We start from the raw sequence: 14,051 nt of genomic DNA, 5'->3' as shown, positions 1-14,051 counted from the left end.
AAGACCCCTAGGGTAGAAGCAAGCACCACTTCCCTTGGAAGTTGGTTCCAGATCCTAGCCACCCTGACAGTGAAGTAGCACCTCCTGATATCTAGCCTGAATCTACTCTTGGTCAACTTATGGCCATTATTCCTCATTACTCCCAGTAGTGCTCGGGGAACAGGGACTCTCCCACTGTCTGCTGGTCTCCCTTGGCCAGTTTATAGACAGCCACCAGATCCCCTCTCAGCCTTCTCTTGTGGAGGCTGAATAGGTTCAGGTCTCGCAGCCTCTCCTCATAGGGCCCTGCACTACTGCCGCCAATCATACGAATGGCCCTCCTCTGGACCCTCTCCATGTTGTCCACATCCCTCCTGAAGTGCAGCACCCAGAACTGGACACAGTACTCCAGCTGCGGCCTGACCAATGTCATATACAGAGGGAGGATCACTTCCTTGGACCTGCTCATGATGCATCTGTGGATGCATGACAAGGTGTGGTTAACCCTCCTGACTGCATCCCCACGTTGGCAGCCCATGTTCATCTTGGAGTCTATAATGACTCCAAGATCCTTTTCAGCCTCTGTGCTGATGAGAAGGGAGTTCCCCAGCCTGTGGGTATGCTACTGGTTCTCTCTCCCTAGGTGCAAAATAAACAAAAAAAAACCTTACAGAATCAAAAGAATTGTAGGAAAGGCCAAGGAACCAAAAAGTCTGTCTATAATGTTCATATCTTTTTGAAAGTATTCCTTTCTTTTTCACAGCTCTGGCTCAATTTTCTAGTGCAGTACTTAGTTATGCAAGAAACCAGACTATAGGGATCAGGTTTTCTGGTCTGAATTTGAGTACTCCCACAGGAGTACTTCCACAGAATTTCTACTTCCTAAGGCTTCATATAGCAGTAAATCTGCACGGTTTAATTCATATTGAGCACTGGCTGGCTCTTTATTCAAGCCAATTTTAAACACAATGTTCATGAAAACCGTCTGAGCAGTTTCCATACTGGTATTTTGGCATATAAAATTCTAGCAAAAGTTTCCATTTATAAGATATGGAACTATCTTGTATTTAGGTTGTGGTGATTATGAAACAGGTCAAATCTAGTCACTTATACTCACTTTTTCTAATGTTTCAATGCGCTGCTTTAAGAGTCTATTTTCTGTTCGTAACCTCTGCAAAAGAAGCAAAACTATATTAATGTGTGTGTATGGAAAGATATGAACAAAAAGTTAAGATAAACAGTATTATCAATTTCTTTAAAATTGCATTATCAAAGTACTATGAAAATGTACAACAGTAGGTAACTCAGAATCAGGAAGAAAGGAGTGGTCCAGCTGCACACCTCTCCCTCTCACCCCCACATTGATTTCTCTCCTGGCTGCACACCTCTCCCTCCCACCCCCACATTGATTTCTCTCCTGGCAAGCTTTAAAACCAACAGCCTGTGAGGGGCATCCACACTTCTATTCAGACAATGCTCAGAAAGTCATCTCCCTAATTCCTCACAGATGTTAATGAACCCCTATCCTTTGTAATGATCTTGATATTGCACTCTTCAAATGATCCTTTCTTTTGCAATGTTGCTGTCTTTTAACCATTCCTGGTTATTTCTCCCTTCTGTTTCACAGCCCTGTAGACTGTTTTTAGCTCTAGCTAAAAACCTTAACTCAGCTGTGGTAATATTAACTCAGGTGTAGAAATAACTGACAGTGAAGTATTGAAAGCACTGTCAAGATACTCAAGAAAGCTAGATTTTGTTTTAGGAATCTAAATAAGGGGTGTATATTCAACTATGATGACAACAAGACTAATAATACTTTTTGGCTGTTTTGATTATTTTTTGCCTTGTATATAAAGTTAAAAAATCACAAGACACATCTAGCAAATCAGTGTCTATTCCAATAGTAATATTTCCATAGTATTAGCACCCTAGCATACTAGTAAGATATTTAGCTTCCCTTTAAATGGAGAAAAAAAACATGTGTTGTGTCATATGGGATGATGTGCCACACCATCTGCATCCCTCTTTTCAAAATCCTAGATCCACCCATGCTTAAATAAAGCATCTGAACTAAGGGTAATAGAGAGAATCAATTAGCATGCCAAATGGGTAGCATGTGCTACAGTAAAACATCACAGTATACACTACAAAACATTCTGAAGAAGAGACTGTTCAAGACTATGGTAAAAAACACTAACTTTGCAAGTAAGATTAAACAAAGTAATGCAATTATAAAATTTGGCCTACTCATCCCAAGAGTAACTTAACTGGAGAACTGAAAGGCTTAAACAGACCAACACAAAAACACTGATGCAAGTTATAATCCTCAGCATTTAAACCAACAAGGACAGATACTGGTATTGGTCCAGGAACTTTTTATTCAGCAAGGCTGAGAGAGGTACAGCTGATATATTTACATTTTCTCCTTAATGGAGATTAAACTTGTAGCAGCAGAACAGCAAATCAGGAATAGTGAAAGAAGAAGAAGAAGAAGAAGAAGAAGAAGAAGAAAAAGAAAAAGCTTATGGGCCCACAGCTTTAAAGGCCCTTCTTCAAACTGGAGGATGGCAAAATGTCTGGGGACTGCTCAGCTCTCCTCTTGGAAAAAAACTTATCCTTGAAAACTTGGTCCCTAGGATTAAAGTAACTGGGTGCATCTATGCAAGATGTTATTGTGCAGTGGTTACTGCTCATTATTTAGTACTTGTATAATCAAGGACTAAATAAATGTGCAGTAACCAGAATTACTGCACAGTAGCACTGGTGAATACTTTTAAGTGACACTACTACACAGTAGCCTAATAATACTGCATAGTAAATGAAGGTAAATCTCTAGGAATTCACATTCTAGTCCCAACTTCACCATCATCAAACCACTTCTTCTGACCTTATCTTCTTCCATACCCTATCTGTAAAATGACACAATACTCTTCTTCACAGGTAAATCACAATTACCTTTTGTAGTATTTTACACATATATTTAAGTACATAACAGATTAACCCCAGCTCAGCCAGATTGGCTCTAGCTCTTTCCTCCCCCATCCACATACTCTCTTGTTAGAAATTTCATAGAAAAAGGTGTCCTAAATAAAGAAGTAACACAAATCCAGATGACACTCCTGAAAAACATTGGGGGCTCTATATTTGTACAGCAGTGAAACAATGATTTCAGGTATAAGTACACAAAATAATTTACTAAGAGACAGGGCGGATAAAAAAAATCATTTTTAAAAAAAATAAATAAAATGGATTTTTTATTTAAATCAGATTTTTTTATTTGAATCACATTTTTATTTTTTAAAATACTTAAAAAGAAACTCATATAAAGATAGTTTTAATTTAAGATATGTTACAGCTCAAATATATCATCATGGAATAGCAATTATAACTTCTAATTATATACTATTTAAGACAATATATTCACGTAACATTTTTAGAAGTTTTATAAGTAGGTCACAATAGGCCATGGACTATATTAGGGGCTCAATTTTATGGGGTTCCCAGAGTCTCCCCTACAGATTAATAAAGATTAAAGAAAACCAGTCTACCCAATGAGACTCAGTGCTCAGTCTAGAAGATCCCATTAAGGAATCTGTGATGCTTAGTTTCAGTGCTCAAACTGTGGAGTTGCGTCTCCAGAGACAGCAGTATATGGGAGTATTTATATAGCAGTATATGGAGATAAGAGACAGCAGACCTGATTACCTACCTCCATCAGCTCTATTGTCTCTCTGCAAGAGTGTATACACAGAGTCATGACCTAATCTCTCTCTAGAAGTGCAAAGTTTCAAGAAGTTAAGTGAATAAGGATTGTTGGAGGTAGAGTAGATCTGGGCAAGGAGGGGGAGTCTGGAGATAAATACAAGGAGGGAGGGGCAGTAGAAACAAAAGAGAAACATTTTGAGCAGAATATTCCAGAAGTACTGAGGGATTAAGTTTCTGAGTATAGCTTCTCCATTGATTTGAGATCTAGTTAAGGAAATGGTATGGTAAAAGGGATATTTTAATGAAGTTCCTCTACCTGTGGGTAAGACAGGCATGCATGCAAAATGCAAACAGTGCAACAAAGAAATGCAAGGCCTGGTTGCCTGAATGAAACGACATCACAAGAAGCACTCCTTCTCAGGAGGAAGCTGCTTTGAATACGATGAATGGAACAATGATTAGATCAAAACTTCCTGACCAGTGATTTAAATCAAATCCACCCTGCTAAGAGGTAAGCTAAGTTATGAACTTACCCCAAGTAGCTACAATGCTGTAGCTGTCCTGCTGCAAACAAACACTGACCTCATGAAAAATGCCAACCCAATTTCTTCTTTGCACATACAATGATCTAATTTTCCCGGTTACTAAATACTAATGATTGCATACCTCAATTTTTTGGTGCTTGAATGGAGACATCTTAGAGAGCTAATTTTCAGAAAATGCTAAGTGCTCACTCTCTGAATGTTAGGCCACTTATAAAAAAAAATTAAGTAAAAGAGGGATACACCAAAACAGAGGCGATTAATCTTTTGTCATTTCTGAAAACGTTGGCCAAAATGTAGAATGATTTGGTACTGCTAAAGTGGCTGCTATAGTAAAGTGTTTCCAGAATGTAGCTAAAGTAAAACTTCACAATAACTAGGTGCAGCAAGCAGATACCCCCTGTTCCACATTAAGAAGCAAGCACAAAAAAGGGGAAGTGATTTTAGCAATAACTGCAAAAGTATGTGGTAAAACCAGAAACAGTACTCAACTCTCCCAAATTCCAAATCTTCCACTGGAGTCAGTCATCTGCTCTTTTAATTACCCTGACTGTTACAAGTCCATGGATAGGAAATACATAGACAGGTTTTACTGGTCTCCAAAGCAGTGTGAGATTTACATCTGGACTTTAGAGAACGTGATATGCGAGGAAGCAGAACAGACTAAAATGTGTTTTGTTTGTAAGTTTTAATGATTTGTGTAAAACATTAAGTTAACTTTATACACTCAAATGAAATGCAATGCATCTCTACACTAATCAGTGATCATCACACAGCCAGCACTTATCTGCAATTAATTCTGTATCAGGGACCACATTAACAAGAAGGTAATCAACTGACTGCTGCAGTAGATAATACCAATGATAGGAGTTTTGCTTCTCTTTTCAACAGGAACATTGTTGGAAGCAGCTGGAGGGGCTTGGGACCACAGAGATGTATTTATAAATACAAAAGGTTTTGAAATCAACAATCCACCTACTAGTCTTTCCCATTACAGAAAGGGCACATTAGCTACGGCTGCAAACAGGTGTCACCTTTGTGAGACCATAAAAATGTTTATGGCAGAACAAAGTGAAAGCAAGCAGACATCCACGCCTTTTGTCAAGCCACAAATGCCCAAATTTGTGGCATCAAAAAAAGGTAGTACAGTATTAATTTGTACTGATATTCCCTGGTGGATATCTGTTTTAAGGCAAGAGTGGAAACATCTTGGGCCTGCCCCTGCTCTCCAGATGCCCTAGGCAGGCGCTCCTGGGGCTTCACAGGCCCAATCCTGCATGGCCCAGGAATTCCCTTGCAGGGAGCAGCAGGGACTCAACCCAATGAAGTGGATCAGTTGTGCCAGGATGTGTCCCAGGACAGCTGATCCACTTCATTTAGCAATATCTGTTATAGACTACCAGGTGCTAAAATAAAATGACAGCCCTAATGGTTTGAAGCATTCATTATTAAGGCCTGATTATTATACTATATCCCAGAGTAGTAAACTTGCTACATGCCTGCACATCCTTTCTAATTACCACTGAGTTAATCCCCTAATAGGATTTTTGGAGGATTATTTTTTTAAGAGCTAAAAACATAGATCTCATTTACACTCAGGTTCTAGAAGTAGAGAGGATGGTACATTTGGGTCCAACACATTTTTTGATTTCCTCATTAGTTTTAATATTCACATAATTAAAATTTAAGGCATATGACCGTGGCAAGATTACCATTTTCAAAGAACTTTGTTTCCTTTTTGGATAAGGATGCTCATATATCTTTCAAAATGAACTCAGCATCAGAGGCACTGGGATATTTCAAGTATTTCAGGATTTTTTAAATTTTTTTTTTAAAGTTTCTCCTCCTTAACAGCAAGTTGTTAAATTACATCATTGACCATTTTGACAGTCAATCAGTGGCAAGGGGTAGCCCTCTTGGCCAATCAGTGGTGGGGCATGGTGGGAGGTCACAATGATAAGCTCATGAAAATGGCAGTAGGCACTGCAATCAGCCTGTGAAATTGCCCATCTGCCGCCTTGATTTGGGTAGGTCCCTAAGTATAACTGTTCAGAAACTGATTTAAACCTGTTAACAGAACAGAAGTTCAGCATACATAGACAGATCTGGATGGATGTAGTATTGGACTTAATTGGTTTAGGTTAGAGTGGTATACCAAATTTCTTTTCCAGATCCTGTAATAAATCACCTAAGTTCACTGTCCCCCAGCATCCCAGACACCCCTTGCAGACGGCATTCTAGCCTTGCCTGGTGCTTATCTGCTCTGGATGAGCATTGGGCCAGCCCTGCCCCTAGACTGTTACAGAAAGGAGTCACAAAAGCCTCTCTCTCTTGCCTTCATAGCCAGCTGGCTGGGGCTGGGGAGAGGATGAAGAGAGTGTGGGAAGAGAGCCCCCTACCATGAGGCCCTAGCCCCAAGCCAGTATAGTGGGGGGGGGTCCATCCATCCCCACCCCTGCCCAGACCTCCTGACAGCTGCAAGCAGGAGCTGCAGCTCAGAGCCACGTGCCTATCTACAGCGCTGGGAACTAGGAGTGGGGAAGGTTGAGCGAAGCCCCCTGCCACAGGCCCCTCCCTCTAGAGAGGCCAGGCTGAGTCTATGCAGCAGGGTCTCCACTTTCCCCCTCCTTCCGCCCCCAGTTCCCAGTGTAGCAGACAGGTGCATGGCTCTGAGCTGTGGCTCCTGGCTACTGCTGTCAGGAGGGTCAGATGGGGCGGGGGGGGGGACAGTCCCCCACCACACAGGCCCAGCTCTAAGCTAACACAACTGGAACGGACTCCACATGGCAGGGGGCTCTACATCCCCTACCCACCCAACCCGTCTGATAGCTGTGCAGCTCCGAGCTGTGGCTCCTGGCTACAGCTGTTCCCTGAGCCAGGAACCAGGGGTGGGAGGGGGAGCAGGGAAGAGCCCCCTGCCACATAGGACCCACTAGCTATGATGGCGTGGAGCCGGGGCCATGTGGCAAGGGGCTCTGTTCCCTCACCCCCTCTTGCCTGACCTTCTTGACAGCTGCGTGCAGGAGCCATAACCGAGAGCCACATGCCTGTCCACCACACTGGGAATGGGGGGCAGGGAGCGGGGAGAAGAGCCCTCCTGCCATATAGACCTGGCCCAGCCCCCACAAGACCTAAGTCACCAAGCTCAGTGAACCCTGGGTGGCAGGGGGCTCTGTTCCTGACAGATGTCCGGGGTTGGGGGGGGGCAGGGGGTGACCCAGAGCTGGGAAGAGAGGCTGTGTTGGCCAATAGGGGTAGCCAGCTGCTCAGCCAGGCTCAGAATTCTCTGGCAGCCTGCTGGGAGGCATGTGAGAGCACCCCCAGCCTGCCGGCCTCAGCCAGCGCAGGCCACCTGCATGCCTCCCCAACCCCCAGAGCAAACACTAGTTCTGTTTCCTCCTGAACTAATCTAGGACACTTAGAAAAAGCCATGAAACTTGGTGCAAATCCACCTCAGGCTTTGTCTGTGCCTAGCCTTCAAGTTCTGTATTGGTCATGTACCCTCAGTTCAGTCTTAGCCTGTAAAAGTATTCCACCTGCCTGAAGAGGTTAGGAATAGAAGCAGGTACTTCATTCACCCAAGTCTGTGCAGTGCATATTATGGAAATTAAGAGGAAACAATAATTTAAATACTGACATCCAAATTAGGGATCTTTTCAGCCAAGCAAGTATTTATCTAAACCCCTGAAAGGGGCATGTGTTCTTGATTACCTTCTTGATTATCTTCTGCTGAATTGCAAAATTGTGATACAGCAAGGTTGATGTGCAAGCCTACCTGACCAGCACACTAACAGAAGTATCCCATATTTAGCAGGTCAATGATTTTCCTATTAAACACACTTCATTTACATGCAAACATAAAATGGAGCTTTCAGGATTTACTCTAAACACACTATCAAGCCTGTAAAGCAGACATTACTACCATCAGTAGTCAGTGTCTTGCTTGACAGACTTTGCTCACTACCATTTGTATCACCTTGAGTTTCATTGCCTGGGTATAACTGCTCAAAAAATATGACAAGGAACAGAGTCCGGCTCAAACTTTATGCTGAAGAGCCCATAAGGTTAAAGAGAGCAGGAGGTGGCAAAACCTTATCTGTCATTAATAGAATCAGATAAATTATACAAAGAAAGCAGTCAGTAAGTAAAGGAAAACATTTGCATAGACTTTTCAAAGTACAACTTCCCCTTCAGTTATTTTTACTTGAGTTAATTCCAGAAATTTCAGTATAAATGTATCTAAATAACAAGCCTTAGCGAAGATATTTTGTATCTTTGATCTTATGCCACAATACACAAGGAAACCAAGGTCTCAAGGCCAGGTGCTGCATGGCTCAGTTTGTTAACATTTTTAATTAAAGGACTGAGCTTCTTCCCCATTATTAAGTTTACAATTACCAAAAGCTTTCCACAGCAGTTCTATAGCCACACCCATTATGAATCCCTCATTAAGCAGTCATCAATTATGGACAGCTATCCATTAAATCATCAGCAAAAAATGGTTTCACATTACACAGTATACTCTCCCTGTTCATGATTTCTATAACATATATTATCATCAGAACTCTAGAATGGGAGTGGCCAACCTGTAGCATGCAGGCTGAATGACTGCCATGCGGCCGGCCCAGGGGCCAGATCCAATGCAAGCTCTGCACATGGAGACCCAGCTCCATGCCACCCAGTTCCACACACCCAATCTAGCACACAGGGTCACACTGGGATGCTGGGTTCCCTACAGTTCTGGAAATTCGGCAGCAGAGGAATGACAATTAAACACTGCCACAACTCCCTTGCCTCTAACTTTTTTTATTTAAAAAAAACTTCATCTCTCTGGTTCCATGCCCCTCCAGCTGCTTCCAACAAGGCCCCTGTTGGAAAGAGAAGCAAACCAGATGACACTTCATAGTCAGAGGCTGAGCACCCATGCTCTAAGGTATTTCCTTTACAAGTTTCTTGTTCAAAATCAGTCCAAGTACAAAAAGTAATTCTAGCAGCTCACAAAATCTGCTTATGGTTACTATACAAACCATTACTGACACACATGAAACTAGTATCCCATTACCTAAAAACCATCTCCTCTTCAGAGAGACGCTTATGTTGATGCTTCACACTTACTTTAATTTCAACTTGCTCTTCCATTTCCTTAGTTTTTATTGTAGTGTATTCCTTTTCTAACCTGAAAGATAAATTGTCATTAGAAGGTAGCAGAAACACTGGAAAAGACTCATCTTGTGTTGAGAATACCCATAACCAACAGTAGAAAAATGAATAAGCATTCTTTGATTCTTTCTTGAGTTTGACTGTTACTAGTAGGTTATTCCATTAAATTTAAGTACCTAAATTTTTTTAAAGTAATTCTCAAGTAAATTGGAACATTTAAGTATTTAAACAGATCACCAAAACCAATTTAAATTACTAAACATTTCTCACTGATTTAAACTGTTTTTAGATCAGCTCCCCTCAAGCACTATTATTAACTTAAGTAATCGATTTCCCAGGACTCTGAATGCTCCTGTTGTCTAGCATTGTCAAGAGATCTGACATTATTATTACACCTTTATATCCATCCTGATTTGTACCTGCTCCATAATATCTTATGAATAAGCTAGGCTGACCAAGTTAGTGGGATATTTACCGTATAAATGTTACACTAATTCAAAAAGAGGGCTATCTGGGGAAAGACAGGTAGGAAAAAGAAAAGCTAGTGATAAGCCAGTTTTCAAACACTTACAAGTTATCAGGTTCCAAAAGTAGCAGTTTTCGATTTTACTTCCTCTTCAACCAACAATACAGAATAGGATGGAATCAGAACAGCAAAAGAGCTCAAGGACAAAATAGCAAAAACAACGTAATAGGATTAAAAAATAAAAAGGAACCTTCTGTAAAGACAGAAGTGGAAGCCACTGGGAAGGGGAAAGACTGAGGCCCTTGACACCTTGCTAGGGTGTCTGAGGAAACTGAACCTTCCTAAATTACCAGCAGGAAACAGAAGAATTGCAAGCAAGACAAATGTATAGACCATTTCAAAGTCCTCTCTAAAAACTTTGCTCCTACTGTTAAAATAAACAATGCTCAGAACTTAAGACAACCACCATGGACTTCCAAAGAAGAACTGCAAGTGTCTAGACACAGTAATATGTGCTGGATAAAAACAGCATGGGCTCAGACTGCTGTAGACAGAATGGAAGAAAGGTTGAATTCCTCTCTGAAATACAAAGGCAGGAGACCAGACACTTGAGGGGGTGCACACAAATGAAACCCAAAAGGGAGAAAGTGGTATAGCTAACCCTGTAGCTGTGACAGATGTCCTGGGCTTTTAAACAGCAAGCCAAAATTATCTTTACAACCATCAGCTAGTATTACAAAGTTTTGTCTGTTTGGATTATAAACCATATTTATCTTGATCAACATACAATCTTTATTACTGTGTCAATATTTTCACCAGTTCTCCAAACCCCAGTCATTTAATCAAAGGATTTAACCCATCTTCTAATTAGTTTAATCTTTCTCCTAACCAGGTTCTTTCACATTCCTGTTCATGTTCTCAAGTTTACAAAAGTGCTTTTGATCATTAATATAATTGTGATTATCTTGGTTTTTTTCTGCAGTGTTTTGAATTATTTTTATTCATGGGATATAATACTTTTAGTTACAATGATCAGCAAACATAGTAACTACTACCTCAAAAGAATCGCTGTACCTGTAAAACAATACATTATATTCACCTGAAGTGAATTAGATACTAATACATACAAGAAAGTTTAAAACAGAAAAGCTCAAACTGAAATAATGGGCAAGTATCTTTAAGAATTCATAAAACAGTCACTTTTCACAGTAAATACAGTTATTTTTTTCAAAATACAATACCTACTTTTTCATCTTCTTTGCATTGTATTTGACTTGGTAAGATGCCTGGATTAATTTGTCTGGACCACTGTCAAACTGATGTGGAATGACCTTTTGAAAGTGCTAAAAGCAAATCAAAGCACAAGATTACAAGTAACTAGCACTGACAAATACATATATCGTTTGCAAATGAATGAATGTTTAACAGTATTATTGTAAATTTAGTTTACCTGTAACATCCCTTCCATGTCAAGTTGCAATAATTCTGCTTGGTTCATCTGAAGAACTGCTAAACCTACTCGAAATACTATCTCTAAACCCTGAAAATAGAAGTGGTTTAAAAAATAAATTCCATCCATTATTTAAGGGATTGTCAATAATACAATGCAATAACTAGCTTACATACTGCAACAGTGAGTTAGCTCTGCACATCCTGGACAGTACTAACAAAACTAGCGAACATCTTTGCATTAACAATTGGTGTTTCCTTCATTTCATCCTGTTTATATAATGAGGCTTATCTACCAAGGAGCTGTCACTGCTAGTTCAGAAGAGGTCATTTTAATTGTGCAAAGGTTGACCTCTTTCATTTAAGAGGGTTTATCTGGGCAGACTTTATCAAAGTCTTATGCAAAAATCTCTCTTACATAAAACAGGATATTTGTGCTTCCTGAAATGTATTTTAATTGTATTTTAACATTTTTGAAATTTCAGTAGCTAAGCAGGTAATGGTTAAGACAGCCTTTGGTAGCTATAAGGAAATATCTGACTCCTATTTACTGTTTTTGAAAATATTCTTAGCCATAACCTGATAGGCCATATGCCTTGGCACCTAATTATTTTTTTAATAAAAAATACATACATAATTTGGAAGGAATGGCATCTAACGGGAAGAATCTGCAACAAGCCAAAACCTACAGAGCTCAAAGTTTTAATTCTGAATTTGTGATAGGCACCAGACTGACAGCCTCAAAGAATCCTTCCTTGAATTCATTTCTCAGGACATACAGGTTCACTTCATAACTGTAGCCTCTGCCTGCATTTTATTCAATTAAGTGTGCTTTAACTTTTATTTGAAAGGAGCATTTCCACCTATTGAATGACCATGTTTTACTAGAAGTCTGGTGTTTCAGTTGTGAAATGGTAGGTATTGCCCATTTCATCTAGAACATGCATCAGAATGAAGTGCTTCATTGCTTTTTATCAAACATCCATATGCCACTTTGTGGTACAGTCACCAAAGATACATCTGCTTTTCTTCATTAAATATATATTGTTTTCTTAACAATTCAATGTTACATTTATTAAATTATATACAAGCATGTTTGAAACTCATCTAGAGAAACAGAATGTATACCACCACCCAAATGACAGCACTTGGCAGCAACAGTTGTAGTAGCAAATTAACTGTAGACATTTACTTACCTCAGACATAAAAATATCAAATATTCTTGTTGCAACTGGAAGTGGAAAAGTTGTGAGAAAGATTGTTAAAAACCATGATGAAGCATACATTGAAGTATGGAAACTCTGGGACTGAAAGTGCACGTAAAGCTCTGGTAGCTGCTCCTAGAAAGGAGAATATAATAAATAAATGAACAGACCAACAAAAAGTCTTCTGTTCATGATGGAAACCACCCCCCACTGATATTCAATAAAGAAAACAAGACCAAGAGGATAACAAGAAATAAAAATGTCTTTATGGGTAACATCTACATCAGGGGTGGGCAAAATATGACCCATGGGGTGTATCTGGCCTGTGGCGGGTCTTTGTCCAGCCTGCGGCAAGTCCATTGGTCCCACCCACCCCAGGCACTGCCTGCCCGTAGTATGTCCTGCCACCCCCTGGGCATGCAGTGGGGCTGGAGCAGGTCCACAGCTGGACTGCCTTTCTAAAACAGCTCAGGTGGCGACGGCTCCTTCCAGCTGCTGTCACCACTGGCCACAGCCCCACGGTACTGGTGGGGACCTGCACTGCACAGCCCTGAGCCCATGTGCTCCACGCCTGCCCAGGCTCAGCAGCAGCAATGCAGGACAGAAACTGTTGCTCATCGCGGAGGAAAAGTGGTCCCTCCTCCTCCCACTCTGACTGCTGGCCATTCCTGCTGCAACCTCCTGGAGTCTACGCTGTGCTGCCCTCCACCTTCTTTGCGCTGCCACCGTTAGGTAGCCCGGAGGTGGTGGTGATGACAGACAAGATGCAGGGCAGCACAGCATGGGCTCCAGATGGCTATAGCAGGAAATGCTGTGAGGTAGTGAAGGGGAGGAGATGCTTTTCTCTCACACTGAGACACAGCTTCTGTCCTGCACCGCCACTGCTGAGCCTGGAAAGGTGAGCCTGAAGCAGACACAGGACATGCAGTCACAGCTGTGCAGCACTGTGGGGCTGGAGCCAGTGACAGTGGTAGTGGCAGCCAGAAGGAGCTGCTGCCACCTGGGCTGCCTAGAAGGCAGTCCAGGTGTGGAGCTGCCCCAGTCTTACCTTGTGCTTAGGGGGCAGCAGGATGCGCCACGGGTGGACAGTGTAGAGCAGGCACAGGGCAGGTCAGATCGGGGCTGCATGGATTCTGGCTGATCTGCTCTGGCAGGGACAAGTCTGGAGCAGGCATGGGGCTGGGGCTGAGCACTGCTGGTGGTGGCAGGGACATAATGCAGGGCATGTAGGCTCCATGCTGTTGTGGGGTGGGTGCTGACCAGCTCAGGGGAGGGGGGCTCCCATGTGCACCCCACTATACCCTCCCCTGCAAACTTCACAACCACACCTTCCCCCCACACAATCACACCCCCAACACCGCACCCACCCACACCCTTCCCCGTATTAACCCCACACTCCTCCCCACATACAGCCCACACCTTGAGGAGAGCCCCATTCACTGCTACACACACCCCACCCTGCACAACCTCACCCCAGAGCCACCCTCCCCCTCCACACCCCAAAGCCCCTACAAACATCCCCACAAACACCCCTCAACCCCACAT

General features: G+C 41.8%; 1 protein-coding gene across 2 annotated transcripts in view; it reads right to left on the bottom strand.

Moving 5' to 3' along the window:
* The window catches only part of EVI5 (ecotropic viral integration site 5), a 151,173-nt gene that overhangs the window by 85,391 nt on the left and 51,731 nt on the right, over nt 1-14,051 (bottom strand). For both annotated transcript variants that reach the window (XM_019531104.1, XM_019531105.1), the window contains exons 7-11: nt 12,498-12,641; nt 11,303-11,392; nt 11,098-11,195; nt 9,342-9,402; nt 1,097-1,150 (exon numbers count right to left, since the gene is read on the bottom strand). In XM_019531104.1, the coding sequence (XP_019386649.1) occupies nt 1,097-1,150; nt 9,342-9,402; nt 11,098-11,195; nt 11,303-11,392; nt 12,498-12,641 (447 nt within the window). The remainder of the gene's footprint in view (nt 1-1,096; nt 1,151-9,341; nt 9,403-11,097; nt 11,196-11,302; nt 11,393-12,497; nt 12,642-14,051) is intronic.

Source organism: Crocodylus porosus, unplaced genomic scaffold, assembly GCF_001723895.1.
Source record: "Crocodylus porosus isolate Cpor-Errol unplaced genomic scaffold, CroPor_comp1, whole genome shotgun sequence".
NCBI classification, from domain to species: Eukaryota; Metazoa; Chordata; order Crocodylia; family Crocodylidae; genus Crocodylus; species Crocodylus porosus.
The sequence above is the reverse complement of the archived record's forward strand: the minus strand, read 5'-3'. Positions and strand labels throughout refer to the sequence as shown.